This window comes from Poecilia latipinna, unplaced genomic scaffold (assembly GCF_001443285.1).
Source record: "Poecilia latipinna isolate Pla-1442-1.1 unplaced genomic scaffold, P_latipinna-1.0 Scaffold1855, whole genome shotgun sequence".
NCBI lineage: Eukaryota > Metazoa > Chordata > Actinopteri > Cyprinodontiformes > Poeciliidae > Poecilia > Poecilia latipinna.
In genome coordinates this window covers 78,504-94,846 of record NW_015114471.1, presented here as the reverse complement: position 1 = coordinate 94,846, position 16,343 = coordinate 78,504, and the positions used below count along the sequence as shown (strand labels likewise).

General features: G+C 41.4%; 1 protein-coding gene across 1 annotated transcript; it reads right to left on the bottom strand.

Moving 5' to 3' along the window:
• Window positions 1-263: 263 nt before the first annotated feature.
• mmp14b (matrix metallopeptidase 14b (membrane-inserted)) lies at window positions 264-16,310 on the bottom strand. The gene is made up of 10 exons (XM_015014860.1): window positions 15,649-16,310; window positions 7,222-7,370; window positions 6,984-7,106; window positions 6,548-6,855; window positions 5,921-6,082; window positions 4,483-4,643; window positions 4,257-4,395; window positions 4,023-4,173; window positions 1,882-1,997; window positions 264-1,798 (listed from the first exon to the last, which is right to left on the bottom strand). The coding sequence occupies exons 1-10, from the start codon at window positions 15,745-15,747 to the stop codon at window positions 1,356-1,358; spliced, it is 1,851 nt and encodes a 616-aa protein (XP_014870346.1). The 5' UTR covers window positions 15,748-16,310; the 3' UTR covers window positions 264-1,355.
• Between the last annotated feature and the right edge of the window lie 33 nt (window positions 16,311-16,343).

The window sequence follows — 16,343 nt, the reverse complement described above, 5'->3', positions numbered from 1 at the left end:
ATCCCTGTTTCTACTTAAGATTTGGATCCACTCGGCATTTTCCAACCCAGTTAAAGTTCCTGCCAGTTCCTGAGCCCCAGTATTGCAGTGGTGCGGTTGGGGAACAAGAAACCTGGAGGTCTAGGGAGAGTGGGGAAGACCAGATGGAAAAGAGACACGATCGGCACAAGTGATTCAGCTGAAATACCCAGGTGAGAGCTGGATTATGAGTAAGCGTTTTTAAAAAAAAGGAAATTTACTGAGTGAAAATTAAAGCACAGAAAGCCTTTTAAAATTACTTTATTCATGTAAGAGAAAAAGGGAAAAGAGGAAGTACACACAGTCTTGTTAAAACCAAATAGTTGTCATTATAATCATAATCACTACTATTATTGTCACCGTTGAACTACTTTTACCCCCTGACTAGGAATGTAGCACCGTAATTTAAAAAAAAAACTGTTCAAGTACAATGACAAAAAAAGGAGTCATTTTTTTCTTAAATCTTCAATTTATTTTCATTTGAGATAGAGTCAATGTATATTTAAAAAAAAGAACAATCAAGTTTCAAGCATACATAGCCCCGTTCCCCCGTTCACTGTCCCCACATGTATAAAATTAAGGCCACTTTCCAAAGTGTATGTCTCTGTCCAGCAGGACGTTTTAATGTCAATTTACAAAAAAGAAAAAAAAACATTCAACAATAATAGTAACAGTCATAATGCTAATGACAACATCATTCTCGACAAAATTAATCACTGAACATAAAGGTAACGAATCAGCGGTTGTGAATGACTGAACTCGTGAGTGTGTGTCATGTTTTATGAGGACGTAACCAGATGGCTTGTTTCCCTTTTATGGTCCAAACTGGCTCCAACATGTTGTTTGAGTGGAAGACCAAGAAATACAGCAACTATTTGAATGTGGCTTTCAAGTGTGTGTGTGTGTGTGTGTGTGTGTGTGTGTGTGTGTGTTCAAGCTTAACAAGAGGAGAGAAGGAACTGGTTGGAGGTGGGTGCTCATGCAAAGAAAACATGCTTCACTCTGCGTTGTGGAAATGAAGCTTCAGACTGGGAATTCACGAGAACACAAACCATACCATTGGCAAAAACTACAAGTAAGACATTGAAAACGGCTAAAACAAACAGCAACAAGCTGGCGTCAGTTACCACAGGAGGACTGGAAGGAGAGAAAAGGAGAGGAAAACACAGTGGTTAAGAGATAAGAGATGGATGAAGTAGGCAGTGGTAGGATTATTTGAAAATAAAAGTCTCGCACTATTCCTTCGGCTCTTTCTCTCTCTATTGGCTATCTGTCGAACTTTTGCTCCCATTTTGTCCTATTCCCCTCCTTCCTAGCTCCTTCTGCTCTTCCCCCACCTACACCTTGTCTAGTAGAGATCTTTGGAAGTACAGGATTCGGCGTGGAGTGCCATACATACGGAAAAACACCAAGGCTGCCAATGTGGCAATCACACAGACCAGCAGGAACAGTGGCAACACCACAGCCACTGCTCCGTTCCCCTGGTTCGTCTCGATAATGGTCACATCCACCTCTTCCTCTGTCTCCGTTTTATTCTCCGTTTCCCTGTCTTTAGCTCTAGTTCTGTCCTTATCCTCCCGTCCCTTTTCCTTTTCCTTTTCTCTTTCCTTCTCTTTGTCTTTATCATGGCCGCCGCCGCCTCTCCCGCCGTCTGTCTTGGAATCCTCGTTGGGGCAGCCCATCCAGTCACGGAGCGCCGATTTGGGGTATCCAGGTTCCACACGCATCCTCTGATTGTCATATTTCCAGTACTTGTTGGCTTTGTAGAAGTAGGTATACGCTGGTGGACGGAAGACTGAAATGTTAAAAACAACCTCTGACAAGTACTAACAAGCATGAACTGATATTATATGTTGGCCTTACCTTGATCTTTACTCATAAAGGCTGCCTTGACGTTCTCTGGAACGCCCTGCCACATGTCGATAGATTTGGGGTAACCGTCTTCAACTCTTCTTGAGTCTTCATTGAAACGGTAATACCTGAGGAATGGGAAGGAAAGGAAATACATTTGCTGTAAGTTACTACTCAGACACACATCTTCAAAACTGAAACGTTTTACACCAAAACTTGAAACCTGACTTCAAACATACGTTGGATATAAAATTTGCTTAGGAAGAGCCAGACCCTGAATTAGATGATTAGTGGGATTAGTCATGCCAGAACAATCTTCCCTTACTTAGTGTTTTTTTTTTTGTTGATTGAACATCCTTCCCATGATTCAGATGGTCTTTCTAACTATAGGCTATCATCTAAATTACTTTTTCTGTTTAACTGTAAAAGATTGCCCTCGGTCTAGGCCAAACTTGTCTTGTTAATGACAGTGTTTGAGTAAAGTTTGAATTTGCTCACATAACACAAATCTATCCTTTGAATGAGTTTTCATGATCTTCTTGTAACTGTTCAATAAGCATGATTAGTTGTTTTAGTTCTTTTAGACACAACTACAGACTTCAACCCAATCGATCTCCTTCTCTCATTTAGACTTTAATGTACTTTTGGTCTAAAGGGGAGAGCGTTGTTAGTTTTGTTTTCTGTTTCCAAAAGAAAAGAATAAGAAAAATGTCTTTGAAGTGGCACCCTCTAAAATATGAAATATACACAACTTTATTCAAACTTATGAATCTATCCAGTCTTAAATTTCACCTGGTAAACTTCACATTTGTTTTCATTCAGTTAAATGAAAACAAATGAAACCTCAGGTCTTCATGAGGTCATTACTCCTTGTTTTAGCTTGTTTTGGGTCAATATTACTGCATTTGTTTTTTTTATTTTTTGCTGTGTTTATTATATTGGTTGGTGGTTTTAAACAATCTTGTAAAATATTTTGTTCAACATTGGTTTTTTTTTCTTTTTCTTCTTTTTTGACACACTACACATAAGTTAAATTAAACAATACAAGACCTGGTTTTAATGATTTGAATAGAGCTTGTAAAATGAATTATTTCATCATTTCAAGTTGGACTTGACGTCCCAGATAAACTATTATATATTCGATTAGTGGTCGAAACCACTAATTGTTTTGACCCAATTCAATCTCTGATTTATATTCCAAACTGGGTTTATAATGAATCCATGCCTGAGTTCCTCTGTGATTAGCTTAATGTGACAGTTTGGATCCCTTGCTGAGTTTAATGGCTCTGTTTCTCACAGTAGACAGATTGAAGGCTAACAGCTACCTGTATAGAGGATAAAATAACTTCACCTGAAAATATCTGGGTTAAATGCTGCACCATTGAATATTGCCACTTTCACAAGCGACAACTGAACAATTTGTCACTGTAAGAAATTATGCCGACTAATTGATTTTGACAATGATGCACAATTGACCACCTGTCTCAAAATCCCAAAGTTTACACCCTGCATCCTCAGCTAATTAAAGGCTGCAGCGGTGAGTGATTGAGGGAACAGCAGCAAAGTCAACAGTGGTTGCTTATGGCATTGTACATGGCTAATATAAAGTGTTTCATTCAACGGGTATTGATATTTTCAGCTTGAGTTGTATTAAAATGCTTATATTAGGGACAACGGTAGCCCTCCACTGATGATTGTTCCTTCACTTTTCTACAAACTTTCTGCATAACTTCACAGAACCTTGCATTAAAACTCCCTGTAAGCACAGGAAAAGCCTCCCTGTTGTCATTTTGCAGAACTGTAGAAATGGACAAAAGAAAGGAAATCTTTGCTGCTGCATCTCATGTTGAGGCCTGTGCCACAATGTAGGTGGCTTACTGCACCTATGACTGACTTTTGTAGGGGGTACGGGGTTTATACCAACGACTTTTGATTAAGGGTTTAGTTTATTTTTGTGTTTACACAAGAATCAGTTTTTTTTTTTAATTCACAGTCATTTACTTTTCTTGTTTAAACCCTGTAAGGTCAACAATCAATCATGTCTTAGGGAAGTGGGAAAAGAGGGGTTTTCCTTTGAACTGCCACCATTTTAACTGGAGCTGTTATTTATTTTAGATGCACACACAACTGGCCACACGCAGATGTTGACTAACTTGTTAGCTCGGAAGAAAAATGTCTGTCCGTTGGGAGTGTAGAAGAGAGCAGCGTCTATCCGATCCTTGGGAAGTCCAGAGCCCATTTCCTTCAGATACTTGGGGTAACCAGAGTCAAGAATAGACTCGCTAAACAGCCAATACCTGTCCCCTGCAGAGAGATAGAGACATGTACACTGTTAGCCGTCTAGTGATTACACAAAAAAAGGGTTTACTCTCTGTATGTTGCCTGACCTTTGAAGAAAACAAATTTCCCCTCTTCATTTTCAAAAGCAGAATTTACGTGAGTGGGTAATCCTCTCCAAAAGTGACCAATGGGCATGGGGTATCCATCCAACACTCGGCTGTTTCGAACTCGCCAGAACCATTTGTCCTGGAATGTTTAACAAAGACTTAGCTTTATAGTAGACCAAGAGTAAATAAAAACAACCAAAATCAGGGAGTTTTTATAAGATCTCACCTTGAACACAAACATTTCTCCTCTAAAGATCCCGATGGTGTCAAAGTGTCCATCGCAGATGTCGGGACCAAAGTGAGGTTTGTCCGGTGAGTAGGTGGGCTGAGGGTTGTGGTCAGGTGGGTACGGTGTCAATGGAGGGGGTGGCAGACCTGATTCAGACCCTAATGGAGCACAAAGACATCTTAATCTATCAGAAAACCAAGTTGTAACTTCAGCTTTTAAGTCACAATGCCGTAAAATTAACATTTCTGCAGTTTGCCTCAAACTCAGGATATCTGTGCATCCTTAAAAGTCTTTTAAAGTCTGAAATTCATGTATCCAAAATGACTTTTTTAAGGTAATTTTGTCTTAAATACTTTAATCACAAGTCTTAAATTTTGTCATCAGATGACTATCTAGGTTTTTTTTTTCCTCAACTGATTTTTCTCAGGCAAAAGTTTGAGTCGCGCACCAACATCTTCACTCTGTGACTCGAGGCAGTTGAGGCTACCGCTAGCTAGTTTCTAATACATTTTTTAAATTTTTGTGTGCAGCCGGTTGGCTGAACAACATTTGCTTTTGCCACTGACTCACAAGGCTACGTCCATTCTGTAAAAATCTTTTAAGCTCGGCACTACAGTGGTTAAAGCTGGGGAAAGCCAGATGCAGTATGCGAAGCATAAAGCTGCTCCAAACAAACCCCAGAAGTTTGATTGTTTGTACTGTGTAGCCGTTGCAAGTCTTTTGTTTCTACCTGCTCTAAAACACACAGAAACTCAATTATGTGCCCTTTGAGAGCTCAAGCTAATAGCATGGCCATCTATTTTCAACTCTCACCACAGATTCTTAATTGGATCTAGGTTTGGCCAATCAAATACACAAAGCATGCATTGCATCTATACATCGATAGCTGTACTTTCAGGGTTACAGTCCTTCTGGAGGCCATAGGTCTTTTGCAACTTCTAACTGGACTTCTCCCAGGATTGCCCCATATATAATTTAACTGGCCAACTCTGAGTGGCTTCCTTGCTGTTGTAGAAGAAGAACATTAAAATCTGGGACTGCTGCCACTGTGTTTCAGTGTGGAGGATGTTCAGGGAGTTGTGCAGAATTAGTTTTTCAACACAGAGTTCTGCATGTTATGTGGTCAAAAAAAACATCAAGTCTGACCTCATTTGACCAGAAAGAACACTGTCTACATGTCCCTTCTTATTGCTTATTCCCTTTCTACTCGTCACTCTTCCATTAAGGTCAGATTTGGCACTTTCTCTGGTTGGTGTTTTCACCTGGTCCTTTATTTTGTTTTTTATACTTTTTATATTTTTGATTTTTTTTTTTTTACCAACTCTTCAGGGACAGAAGAGTATTTTAATTAAACATTTTAGCAGGGCTTTGGGGAGCTGGCAAGTTGTTTTGCAAAAAAAAAAAAGGTGTGCAGTAGTTTGTGCCTGCAACACACCGTAAAGTTGCTGTATGCCCCTGCGGTCATCATCAGGAAGCTGGAAGTTGTCCGTGTCCATCCACTGGTAAAACGGAGCCATGATGGCCGACGGGTCGTTGGAGTGCTCAAGACCCAGAGCGTGGCCCAGTTCGTGCACCGCCACGAGGAAGACGTCATTCCCTGGAAGACAAAGACTCGTTACAACAAACGCTTCATTTTTGAGGAAGAGTGAAGCATTTATCCTGGTGCGGTGAAGTTTTAGAGGAAACAGAACTGCTCCCTCATTTAGAGATGACTCAAAAGCACGCTACTATTTCACATCGCACCGGTGGATCAAAATAAAATTGGACCAAAGTCATGTGAACACAAGTTTGACTTGAACAGCTGACAGTGGACATTTCTGTGGTTTCTGCACTTCGAAAATAAGCACATTCCTCCGAGCCTCATCTACCTCAAAAGTTCTGACACAAGTCTGGACCTGCACCAGGTTCTGCTTGTGACAGCAAAAAGAAAGAAAGGCCTAGACTCTGAACAAACAAGTTACTCCCAACATTTAAACATTTTCATGTTTCATCAGATTTCAGAGAATCTATACAGAGATTTAAAAAAATTCCTTCTTTTACTTCAGGCATCTCGGAGCCTCACCGTACAGATCCTGGTTTCCAGTCGTCCACGGCTCGGCTGCGTCAAAGTGAGTGTCTCCTCCGATGCCGTTGCCAGGAAAGTAGGCGTGCGCCAGGAAGCCCCCCTCGCCGTCGAAAGGACTGCTGTCGCCGTGGAAACCCTCCGCAAAGTAGATCATTATGTCGGCAAACTCCTCGACTTTGTCCCGTATGTGGCTGTAGGGGATTTCCTGGAAGCGGAGCGGGGTGATGCTCTCCCACACCTTGAAGGCCTTCCTGATGGCCTCGTAGGTCTCGTACTCGCCCACCTTCGGGGTGTAGTTCTGGATGCTGCACAGAGCACGAGTTTGATTGGGATTTTAAGAAAGATTACATCCCATTGGCTAAATTATGTCTATTATTATTTCTTCTACTTAAAAATGGCTTCATCTGGCCCACTCAGGGCTTCGTTGACTTACGAAAAAGTGATGCGGTTCTTCTGCCACTTCAGGTTCTGGATGGCGTAACGCTTCCTCCTCAAGTTGCTCTTCAGCTCAGCTCCGAACTTATCCGGCACCCCACAGCGCGGCCGCTTCATGGCCCTGTGAGAGAGAGAGAGGAAAAAAAAACAAAAACTAAAACAAAAGCAACGTTCAGCTCAAGGTCAGAAATAGCACCTGTCATGTTTTGTGCGCTGCTTTATTCATCGGTACTGACGTGATCGTATTCTCGTCGATGGCACCGGTTACTGTGAGTCCATAGAACCTCTGCATTGAAGCGATGGCTGAGGAGACGGATTGAGGGGAGCGAAGGGAGTGGGTCCTCAGATCTCCTGGGGGAAGATAGCCGTACTGCTGCAGCCATGACTGGCAAAATAAAAAAAAAAATAAAGAGGAAACTCATTAGATTTCTCATGAAACACACACACACACACACACACACACACACAAACACACACAAATTCCTGTTTTTATCCAAGATAAAACATAATTAAGAAATAAAAACACATTTCAGCTCATTTTTGTTGATGACCCTGCCGGGTGGATGGTACCGTACGAGACGAGGGCGGCTACAAGGAGTACAAGTTCAGGAAGTTTTTATTTGGCTGCAGCGAAAACACATTCTGCTCTGACAACCAAAAATGAGCTCTTAAATTATTTTTCTCCGTGTTTTCTAGCCTGAAGGAGTTGCACCATTTCCAAGCGCTTGGCCAATTTCCAGTTAATTATTAAAGCCAAATGCTATTCAACCATCAACATGACTCACCCCAGTGGATATGTGCGCTAATGCCGAGCGAAACCTCTAATAAGGGCAGTTTGGGTTTCGACAAACAGCCACAGGGGCTGGAATTCATACAAATCACCTCAAGAGGTTGATTATTAAAGTTTTAAGTTATTCTGTGCTAGTTTGGCATCTGAACCAGCTTCGCTTCTCCCACAGAGCTTCTCCTGCATCCTTTGCCTTTTAAACCAGAACCAAGAAAATAACACTGGGGCCTGTCCAAACAATGGTAAATGACGTTTGTGCTGTACGCAGTCACCCTGTGATCTCGGCTGTGGTTAGGTGGTCTCTTTTATGTCTCAAATATACTGTATTTGAATCCGTGCATGAAGTAGTTTGATTTGAGGCAAACAATTGCACAAGGTCATTTGTTTTGAATGGTGGGGTTTCGGAGCTGTGGGTAAGGTAAGGGCAGTGTGGAGAGAAAAAGAGAATAGCAGAGGCAGAAGAGCAGAGAGCAAGGGAGTGTCCCAGGGTGAGAGTCATGCCCTGGGCAAACCCCAGTCGATGTCTCCAGTTGAGCAGCAGCGTCAGTCAGTAATTTAACTGAGAATTTCTCCTGAGCCGCATCCAAACCTCAGGGTCAAACTCCCCTTCGTTAACGTCTCTGTCCTTTCCTCATCTCACTCCCTCCCCTCAACTCCCTTACCCCACTTTTATGGAAAACCCATTTGCTTAAATAATCGTAAGGAACCACACCCTGACCAGCTAATTTTTTTGCTTTGCAGGATATTGGTTGCTAATAGTAAATTCAAAATGTTTTTATTCGCCTTTTTTCCCCCGTTTTCCGCTGACATTGTGCTGTATTTAATACCCTGTCCACTCAAACATTTTGCAAAACTATGACGTAGCAGATTTATGGATGTCCTCAATTGCTTCAAAACATCTTAAATAGTCTGGACTCTTCATCTCCAATAAAATTCAAAAATAAGATAAAGAAACTAGATAAGATAAAATTAACCATAAGTGTTTTCAAAATTTTTTTAGTCAAGAACTGCTTCAGCCTGCCACTGCTTGAAGGACGATAGCCTTGGACTGCTGTAACGCAGCTTCATTTTAGCCTGGAACTACTTTAACTGAACAATAGCATAGACTTGGACAAGTTTAGCTTTGCACTGTTTTTAACTAGCACTGCTTTAGCCTCTCACTGTTTTATCTTTAAATTGGTGTAGAATAGCATAAATGCAGCATAGAATTGATTCAACCTACCACAGCTATAGCCTAGCATAGCATCGTACTGTTTTAGCTTAGCACTGCTATAGCCTTGAACACTTTTGGCCAACAACTGCTTTAACCTAGCCTAGCACTACTCTCTGTTGTTAGCAATGTTTTATAATATAAAACTAACTTAATGTAGCGCTGCTTCAGCCTAGCACTGCTGCACTCTAAAACCATTTTAGCATCATGTAGCTTTAGCCATGCATTCCTGTAGCCTAGAACCACTTTAGTCAAGCACCACTCGACACTGCCTTAACATGGCATTAATGTAGTCTAATGCTGGTTTATCCAAGGCAAATACTTCTTCAAGCTAGCACTTCTGTGTTAGCCTAACATTGTTAGCCTAACAATGTACTAGCAGTACATTGCTAGTACTGTTCTAGCAATGTCCTGGCTCTTCTGCAATGCTGCAGCATCATCCCAGAAACTCTGTAGACACATTTTAATAGCATTGCCACCATCTGAATGACCTCCAGGTCTATTTATTTTTATTAGCTTTATGTTAAATATGCTCATGCACCTTGGCTGAGATCTGGCAAGAGCAGAACGGCAGGTTTTAGGTCCTCCAAGGTCCAGTTTTGCCTCCCCATGTCTTGCCTAGCAAGACATGGAGGTCTTAGTGTTTAGACTTCACCCCTGAATGAGTTCTTTCTGGTTCTGACTCACCGCTGTGGACACATAAAGACCCACTGTTTGTTTCTGTTACAGCACGGCTCTGAGAGTGGGAAAGAAAGAGTGGAGCGCAACAAGAAAAAGATGAATTTTACATGAGTCCAGATAACGCAGATAGGAATCACAACGAGCCCTACAGTTTGTCGACAGTGTGCGACGTACGTCTTCTGAAATCAAAGGAAAGCCCATGCTATCCCCATCCCATAATACTGGCCTCAGCTCAGAGAAAAACAGACTCATGAATGACAGAGAACACTTGTTTTAACTTTAAGGCATTCATGAGCTCCTCAGGTTACTTCACAAAGTCTTATTCAGTCACACACTGCTATTTCTGAGAGCACATACAGATTTGGTAACTAAAGCAGAACGGGGAAGAGGAAGTGGTCAGCATTTACAGTGGGATAAGAAGAGACATGTAGGGATTATACAGTCTTTTGATTTTTAGTTCCTGCTCTTTTTAAAGGCCTGACCAAACTTCTTACAACATGCCTGATTGTTGTTATGTACTCTAAATAGAAGTGGGGTATTTGATCTATTGGTTTTTATGTTCTTCGTCATATTAGCTGTAGTAGTTGATCATGTTTTCTGTTATCCACAAGCAACTTTTTATAATGGAATAACTGGGTTTCCAACTATGCAATGCTCCTTTTTTGATGTAATGTCACCCATGATTCGAGATACACTATCATTTTACCTGCGCCGTATTTCCATTGCATAGAAAAGTATGCAACCTTTAGTAAATAGCACTTCTATCATCACTTTTCTTTGCATCTGTTACTGTAGCATAAGTGACGTGATTACCTGTTAGCCAGGTTTCATCAGATTTGTTGGATATGTTGGCAACTATGAGATGCAATATGACCGCATTATTTGTTGACCAGTATATTTCAAGAGTCAGGAATTCCCGTTTGCATGCCAATAAAATATTATGCCAGTTGGACGGAGTCTCCAACAGGAACACACCGTATCATCACTGCACTAGATGCACAGAGAGTAGTCAAAACATTTTACAAGCAAAGCCATCAAACATTAATACCACTTCTACTAAATTTAAGCAAATACTCCTGAAATGTTGTAGAGACTGAAAAGCATAACCTAATCTCATGCTATGGTATGCAGACACTCTGTCTGCGCTGATGAAGACTCAGTCACCTCGGCATGCAGGGTGTTTAATGTTGCTCCAATAATTATTTGACGATTTAGGGTCCTCTTCCTTTAGTATGGTTAAAATAAATTTGATGTTGATGAGAGGGAACTTACTGAACCTCAAGCAGTTTGACTCTCTAAACTTTGCACCCTTCCTCTCAATGGATACACACCACACAAATCAGAGACTCAAAGACGTGACAGGACTTGACGCTTCCCAAAATGTACATTTTATTCCACATGTAGACCCAGGTAAAATAAGTTTTTTATGTTTATATACACGCCAACTCACTCAGTGAAGCGTTTATGTTGCATAGGATGAGAAAGGGAGCAAGAAGGACACTTACTCAGTTGTTCCGTTAGCTAAATGCCAACTGAGAGAAACTCTGGTTACCGATGATGGGAGTCCCTCTGAGGCATGCAGGCTAAACAGAGCACGCACATCTGCTTATTACGCCTCCCTTCCTCTATACAGAGGGTGGCAGGATTGTGTCAAATGACGTGAAATTATATCTTCCAATTCCCTTGCAACTGTCCATTACAGGATTTGATCGTGTGTGGGCAGGTGTGTTCACCACAAGCCTGCAGAAATGGCAGAAATGTTTCCCTGCTCTATAAAGATTTGCTTGAAGCATAGCTGAGGCGTTTGTGACTTCTTCCCCATCTTTACAAAAGACCTCATTGACACACATGTAGACTCCTGGGATTCCCCATCTGCAATCTGCTGCTGGCACGCATATGACGTACAGCAGTCTTTTATGAGCAAAAAAAAAAAAAAAGAAAATGCCAGGCAAATATCAATGGCAAAGCATTGTTAAAGGGCTTTTCTTTTACATTCAGGAGATGAGGTAATTTGTTTAAGTGGTTCCTCATATCCTGGGACCCCTCCTGGTTTTCCTCCAGGAAGTTGCCATTTAACTAACAGGTTAGGACTTAAACAATGGCTTGGTCTGAAAACCATCCAGACTTCCTTCCTTTTCTCCTTCTATCCTCTTTTCCAACATAGAGTTAGCATAAATTTGCTCCTCCAAATTGTCTGAACTGCATTTACAAGCAAAAGGAGTTGGTTTTATTCACACATGCGTAACTGATGTACATCCTGTCTAATGCAGCAAGACAACTGCTTCATTTTTCTTCTTTTTTTCCCCCTGCACATTGCCTCACTCCCTCAATGCATTACAATGCCTTCCTTTCTCATGGCCTGCAACAAGCCCCTTTACTGTCCTCATCATGTCGTTTCATGACTGTTATCCTTTATAGTTGATGATCTCAGCTTGCAGACGTTTTCGTGTGTTTGTGTAGACACGGATGTGCGTGCGTCCTGAAAGTTGCTGGGTGCTGCTGACACAGCACAGTGGTTTTGGATTGAAGTTGACCCACTTCCTTCCTTCACCGCCGACCACAGGAAGTGGCATTTTTTGCCACACTATCTCCAGGTGTTTATGTCACTGACCAACATACACCTACTGGCCTGATTGAGATAACTGCAGAGGAATAGTAAAATGCCCACAATGGAGAAAACAAGAAGTCCACGGAAACTTGAGTCTTTCTTCATTAGACTTAACCGAGTTTTTTTTTTTCCTTTAATGGTTAATTTTGTTCCTGCTGCTTTTAAGGTATATTTGTGTCAGACATGTTCAACACGCTCATGATGGTAACAATAATCCTAAAGGTTTGTTTGCAAAATATTAACAATTTTATGTCCTTAGAGCTTCAAAATAGATCGCTCGTTCACTGTTAACAGTTTCATTCAGGAAATCTTTGTCATGCAGCATTTCCTGCTGAAATTCAGTTGGACATTCAAAAATAACACAAAATGAGCACATTTATGAAAGAGTTAGCAACAAGTTAAATGACCTTTGGAAAGCGTATTAGTAAAGTAAGGAGCACAATACATCAAAAGCTTCCCTGTAACATAATGTTGCCATCACCAAATGTAACGAAGGCGATGATATAATCACTTTGATGTGTCTTTACAAATCCTGTCACCAGACTAAAGTAACTAAAGTTGAATTGCAACATGAGACCAACTGTGCCTTTGCAAAGCACATTAATTTCAGAACGCCTGAGTTTATCCCTCCAGTCAGTAACGTCTAGAATCACGGCTCGCTGCTGTTCCAGCTGTAGATCTTTTTGGGGTAGATTTCTATGTGCTTTGCACTTCAAGAGACTGAAGGTGTTGCTCATGACTGTTTGCAAAATAGTTCTAGTTCATTTGGACTGTGCAACTGTCTGTGCACGTCCGTTCTTAAGTCTTGCCACCGATTCTAAATTGGGTTTGGGTCTGAACTTTGACTGGGCCATTCAAACAAGAATTTGCTTTGGCCCAAAGCACCATGTTTAGAGTTGTAAACCTCCACCCCAATCTAAGGCTTAAGGATTAGCATGATGCTTCACTGTTCTTGGATGACAAAAACGTCCATTTCTGTTTCAGCTCAGCAGAGCACCTTTCCCTACATGACTTTTGGAAAACGGAAAATGGATTTTTGTAGTTTTCTTTCAGTAAATGCCACTCCATCAAGGCCAGATCCAACCTTCTCCACCTACTTGGTGTCTTCTTTGGTCTGCATGATTCTGCTTGTTCTCTAATCTCATCCAACAAACCTCTGATGCCTTCAAAGAACAGCTGGACTTATTAATTAACAAACAAGTGGAGTCTGCGGACCGCTGACATTAACTGGTTGCTCTGGATTTTATTTTGAGACGTCAAAGCAGAAAGCCATTCAATGTAAGACACCATTTTGTGCAATTTCCTAATGTAGTTATATGTATGTAAGACTAAAAACCATCCAGAAACATGAAAAAAAAAAAAAAAGGGTTTGAGGAACTAAAACATTTGGAAAACACTGGTTGCCGTCTTAGTTTACATTTTGCAGCTCAGTCTTTCAAGCCTCCAGCCTAATGTAGGTCAATACAGAAACTGAACTCTGTTTTTTTCCACTGGCACGGCTGCAGCTCCAATTCCTCGCAGGCCACAGGCAGGATGCAGATATTACAGAGACGATTGGCGCCGTTAAGATTTTTGGAGAAATCTTCATAACTCGTTGATCGCATTCGTGGTGAAAACAGCGGCCTTTCCCGCGCGCGCTTGGCGTTTGCTGATCATTCTGAAGGAAACAGGTGTGCAAGTATCACAACCGAGTCACTTCCTTGAATTAACACTGAACTTCCCCCGTGGCTCCATGGGAATTCTGCAGATAAACACGTCACGGAAGAATCTAAACAAATAGGATTGGGTCGTGGCAGAGACATTTAAACTAAATTGTGGCTTTCTGGAGGAAATTTAGATCCTTCACAGATGGATTTGCTGAGATCCGTCAAACCCCCCAGATTGTGAAAACCCAGCTCACCCCAGCTCAGACCTAATTTATGACATATGTCAACAATTAGCCTACATTTCATATCCCTCAAGCAGAACTGCCCCCACATCTCACAACCCCTCCTTCAATAAAAAAAAGAAAGAAATGCCTCTGACTCTGACCCAAACCACAATACAACTTCATGCATTACTTGCACATTTCTTCCGTCTTTTGCTCCTTGCGTTTTTACCCTCTCAGCATTTTTTTTTTTTTTGTGTGTGTGTTTTTATGAGGCTATCATCATTATGGGCTGTTTCCCCTAACCCAGGGTCAAAGCCTTTCCCATCTCGCCACAGAAATAATTACCCATTAGAATATGTACTGAAACACAAAGCTGTCAAACGGATTGCTTTGATTCCCGGCCTGAGAGGGTGTTTACGCAAACGGATTCACAAACAAATCCTGATTGTTGTAGAAGAGAATGAAGGTCGCCCCTGACAGGAACTCACACGACAGAAAATGGATCCAGCACAGTAGAGTGCCGAGAAGTAAAGAGTTTTTTGAAAGAAGGACGTAAAAATTTAACGTAGAGGACAAAACTCTAGTGCGATGAGACCAAAACTCAGGTTATTTATGGTGAAGCACATAGTAAAATATGGCAGTGGCAGAATGATGCTGTGGGGAGGCTTTTCTTTGGCATGGGAAGGGAAGTTGACCTAAATAAAGGACAATCCTGGAAGAAAAGCTGATAGAGGCTGCAGAAAACTTTAGACTGGGGTGAAGCTTCATCTTCCTGCAGAACAACAAACCTAAATATCTAGCCAGATAAAAAGGGGAGCGTTTGGATCGGCACAATTCCATGTGTTTAAGTGGCAACGTCAAATTTAAGACCCAACTTCAAGGGAGAATTATCAGCAAGACTTTTGAAAAATTGATGCTCGGTTTTCATTTAGCAGTATCAGACGAGAGGGAATTGAATTCACGTCACATTTTTAATTATAACATGAAACCAAACTGGTGTGAATACATTTATGAAGCACTGAACATTTACCTCTTTAGTTGTAGGAAACCTAAGACTATACTACAATTTTATCTACCCGTTTTCTATTGTTATGCACATGCTGTTGCCTATACGCATTTCTTACAATTGCAAAAGTTTCCACTTCTGTTTATACAACCTCCTTATTTTTTATTTTTACCTGGTTCTCATCCTATGTTATTTATTTTTATATTCTGTTATAGTTCCCAGTTGTGACCTAATACGCATCATCGTTTCGTTCTGCAGAGCATCTCCGATTGCTATGTTGAATGACAATAAAGATAATCTGAGTCACCTTCGTATTTTAAGACCTGATCTGTGATCTCCATTCCCTCTGGCATTATTGCTACACACTAATTAGATTTTATCAGTTCGCATATTGTTTGCTCTTTTAATTGAGGCTTGTTTTGTCTTGCCCAACGCGGATGTAAGTAAATGAATCGTGTTTATGAAAAGTGTTTTATGCTTGATTTTTTGTTTTTTTCTCACCTCCGGGTTGACCTGCCGCTGCGTCGCTCCATGCGCTCTCAACTCCCAGACCACTGCCAGCAGCAACAGCCGGACCACCGACCTCACCTCTGGTATCATCACTTCACCCACAAAAAAAAGGGGGAAAAAAAGAAAACGGACACCTAACTTTGGCAGATGTTCCTGTACACGACTGCACAATCTTCCCCCTGTTTTTCTTTCTTTTTTTTTTTTTTTTTTACTTTGTCAAAACATCGTCTGCGGATGGAAAGAAGAAAACAACGCTCCTTGACCGACTTGGCGAGACGAACTGAATAATAAAAAAATTAAAAACGCGCCTCTCCGCAACTTCAAACTCGCGTTATTTCAACTGATAAATCTCCGGTCTGTGCATTCTTGGGGGTTTTTTTCACTGATTTTTTTTCTTTTCTTTTCTTTTTTTTTGCGCACGGTTATCAACTTCGCTGTCGTTCCTGAAGGCAGGAAGTAAAGAGGGGGCTTGCGGGGCTGTCCGAGTTCAGCCTGCGCTCTGCTCCAGATGTTGCGGCAGGCTTTTGTTTCCACACAAATGAAAGCTCTCTGTTTCCTCCTGTCCTCTGCCTGCTGGACTCTCGTCAGCCTATCCTGACCCCCTCTCCTCTTCCCTCTGCAGACGTGGTACTGTGATACTCCCGGGAGGTTTTTCAGCTGGAAAATATTGGGCTGTACACCTCCTC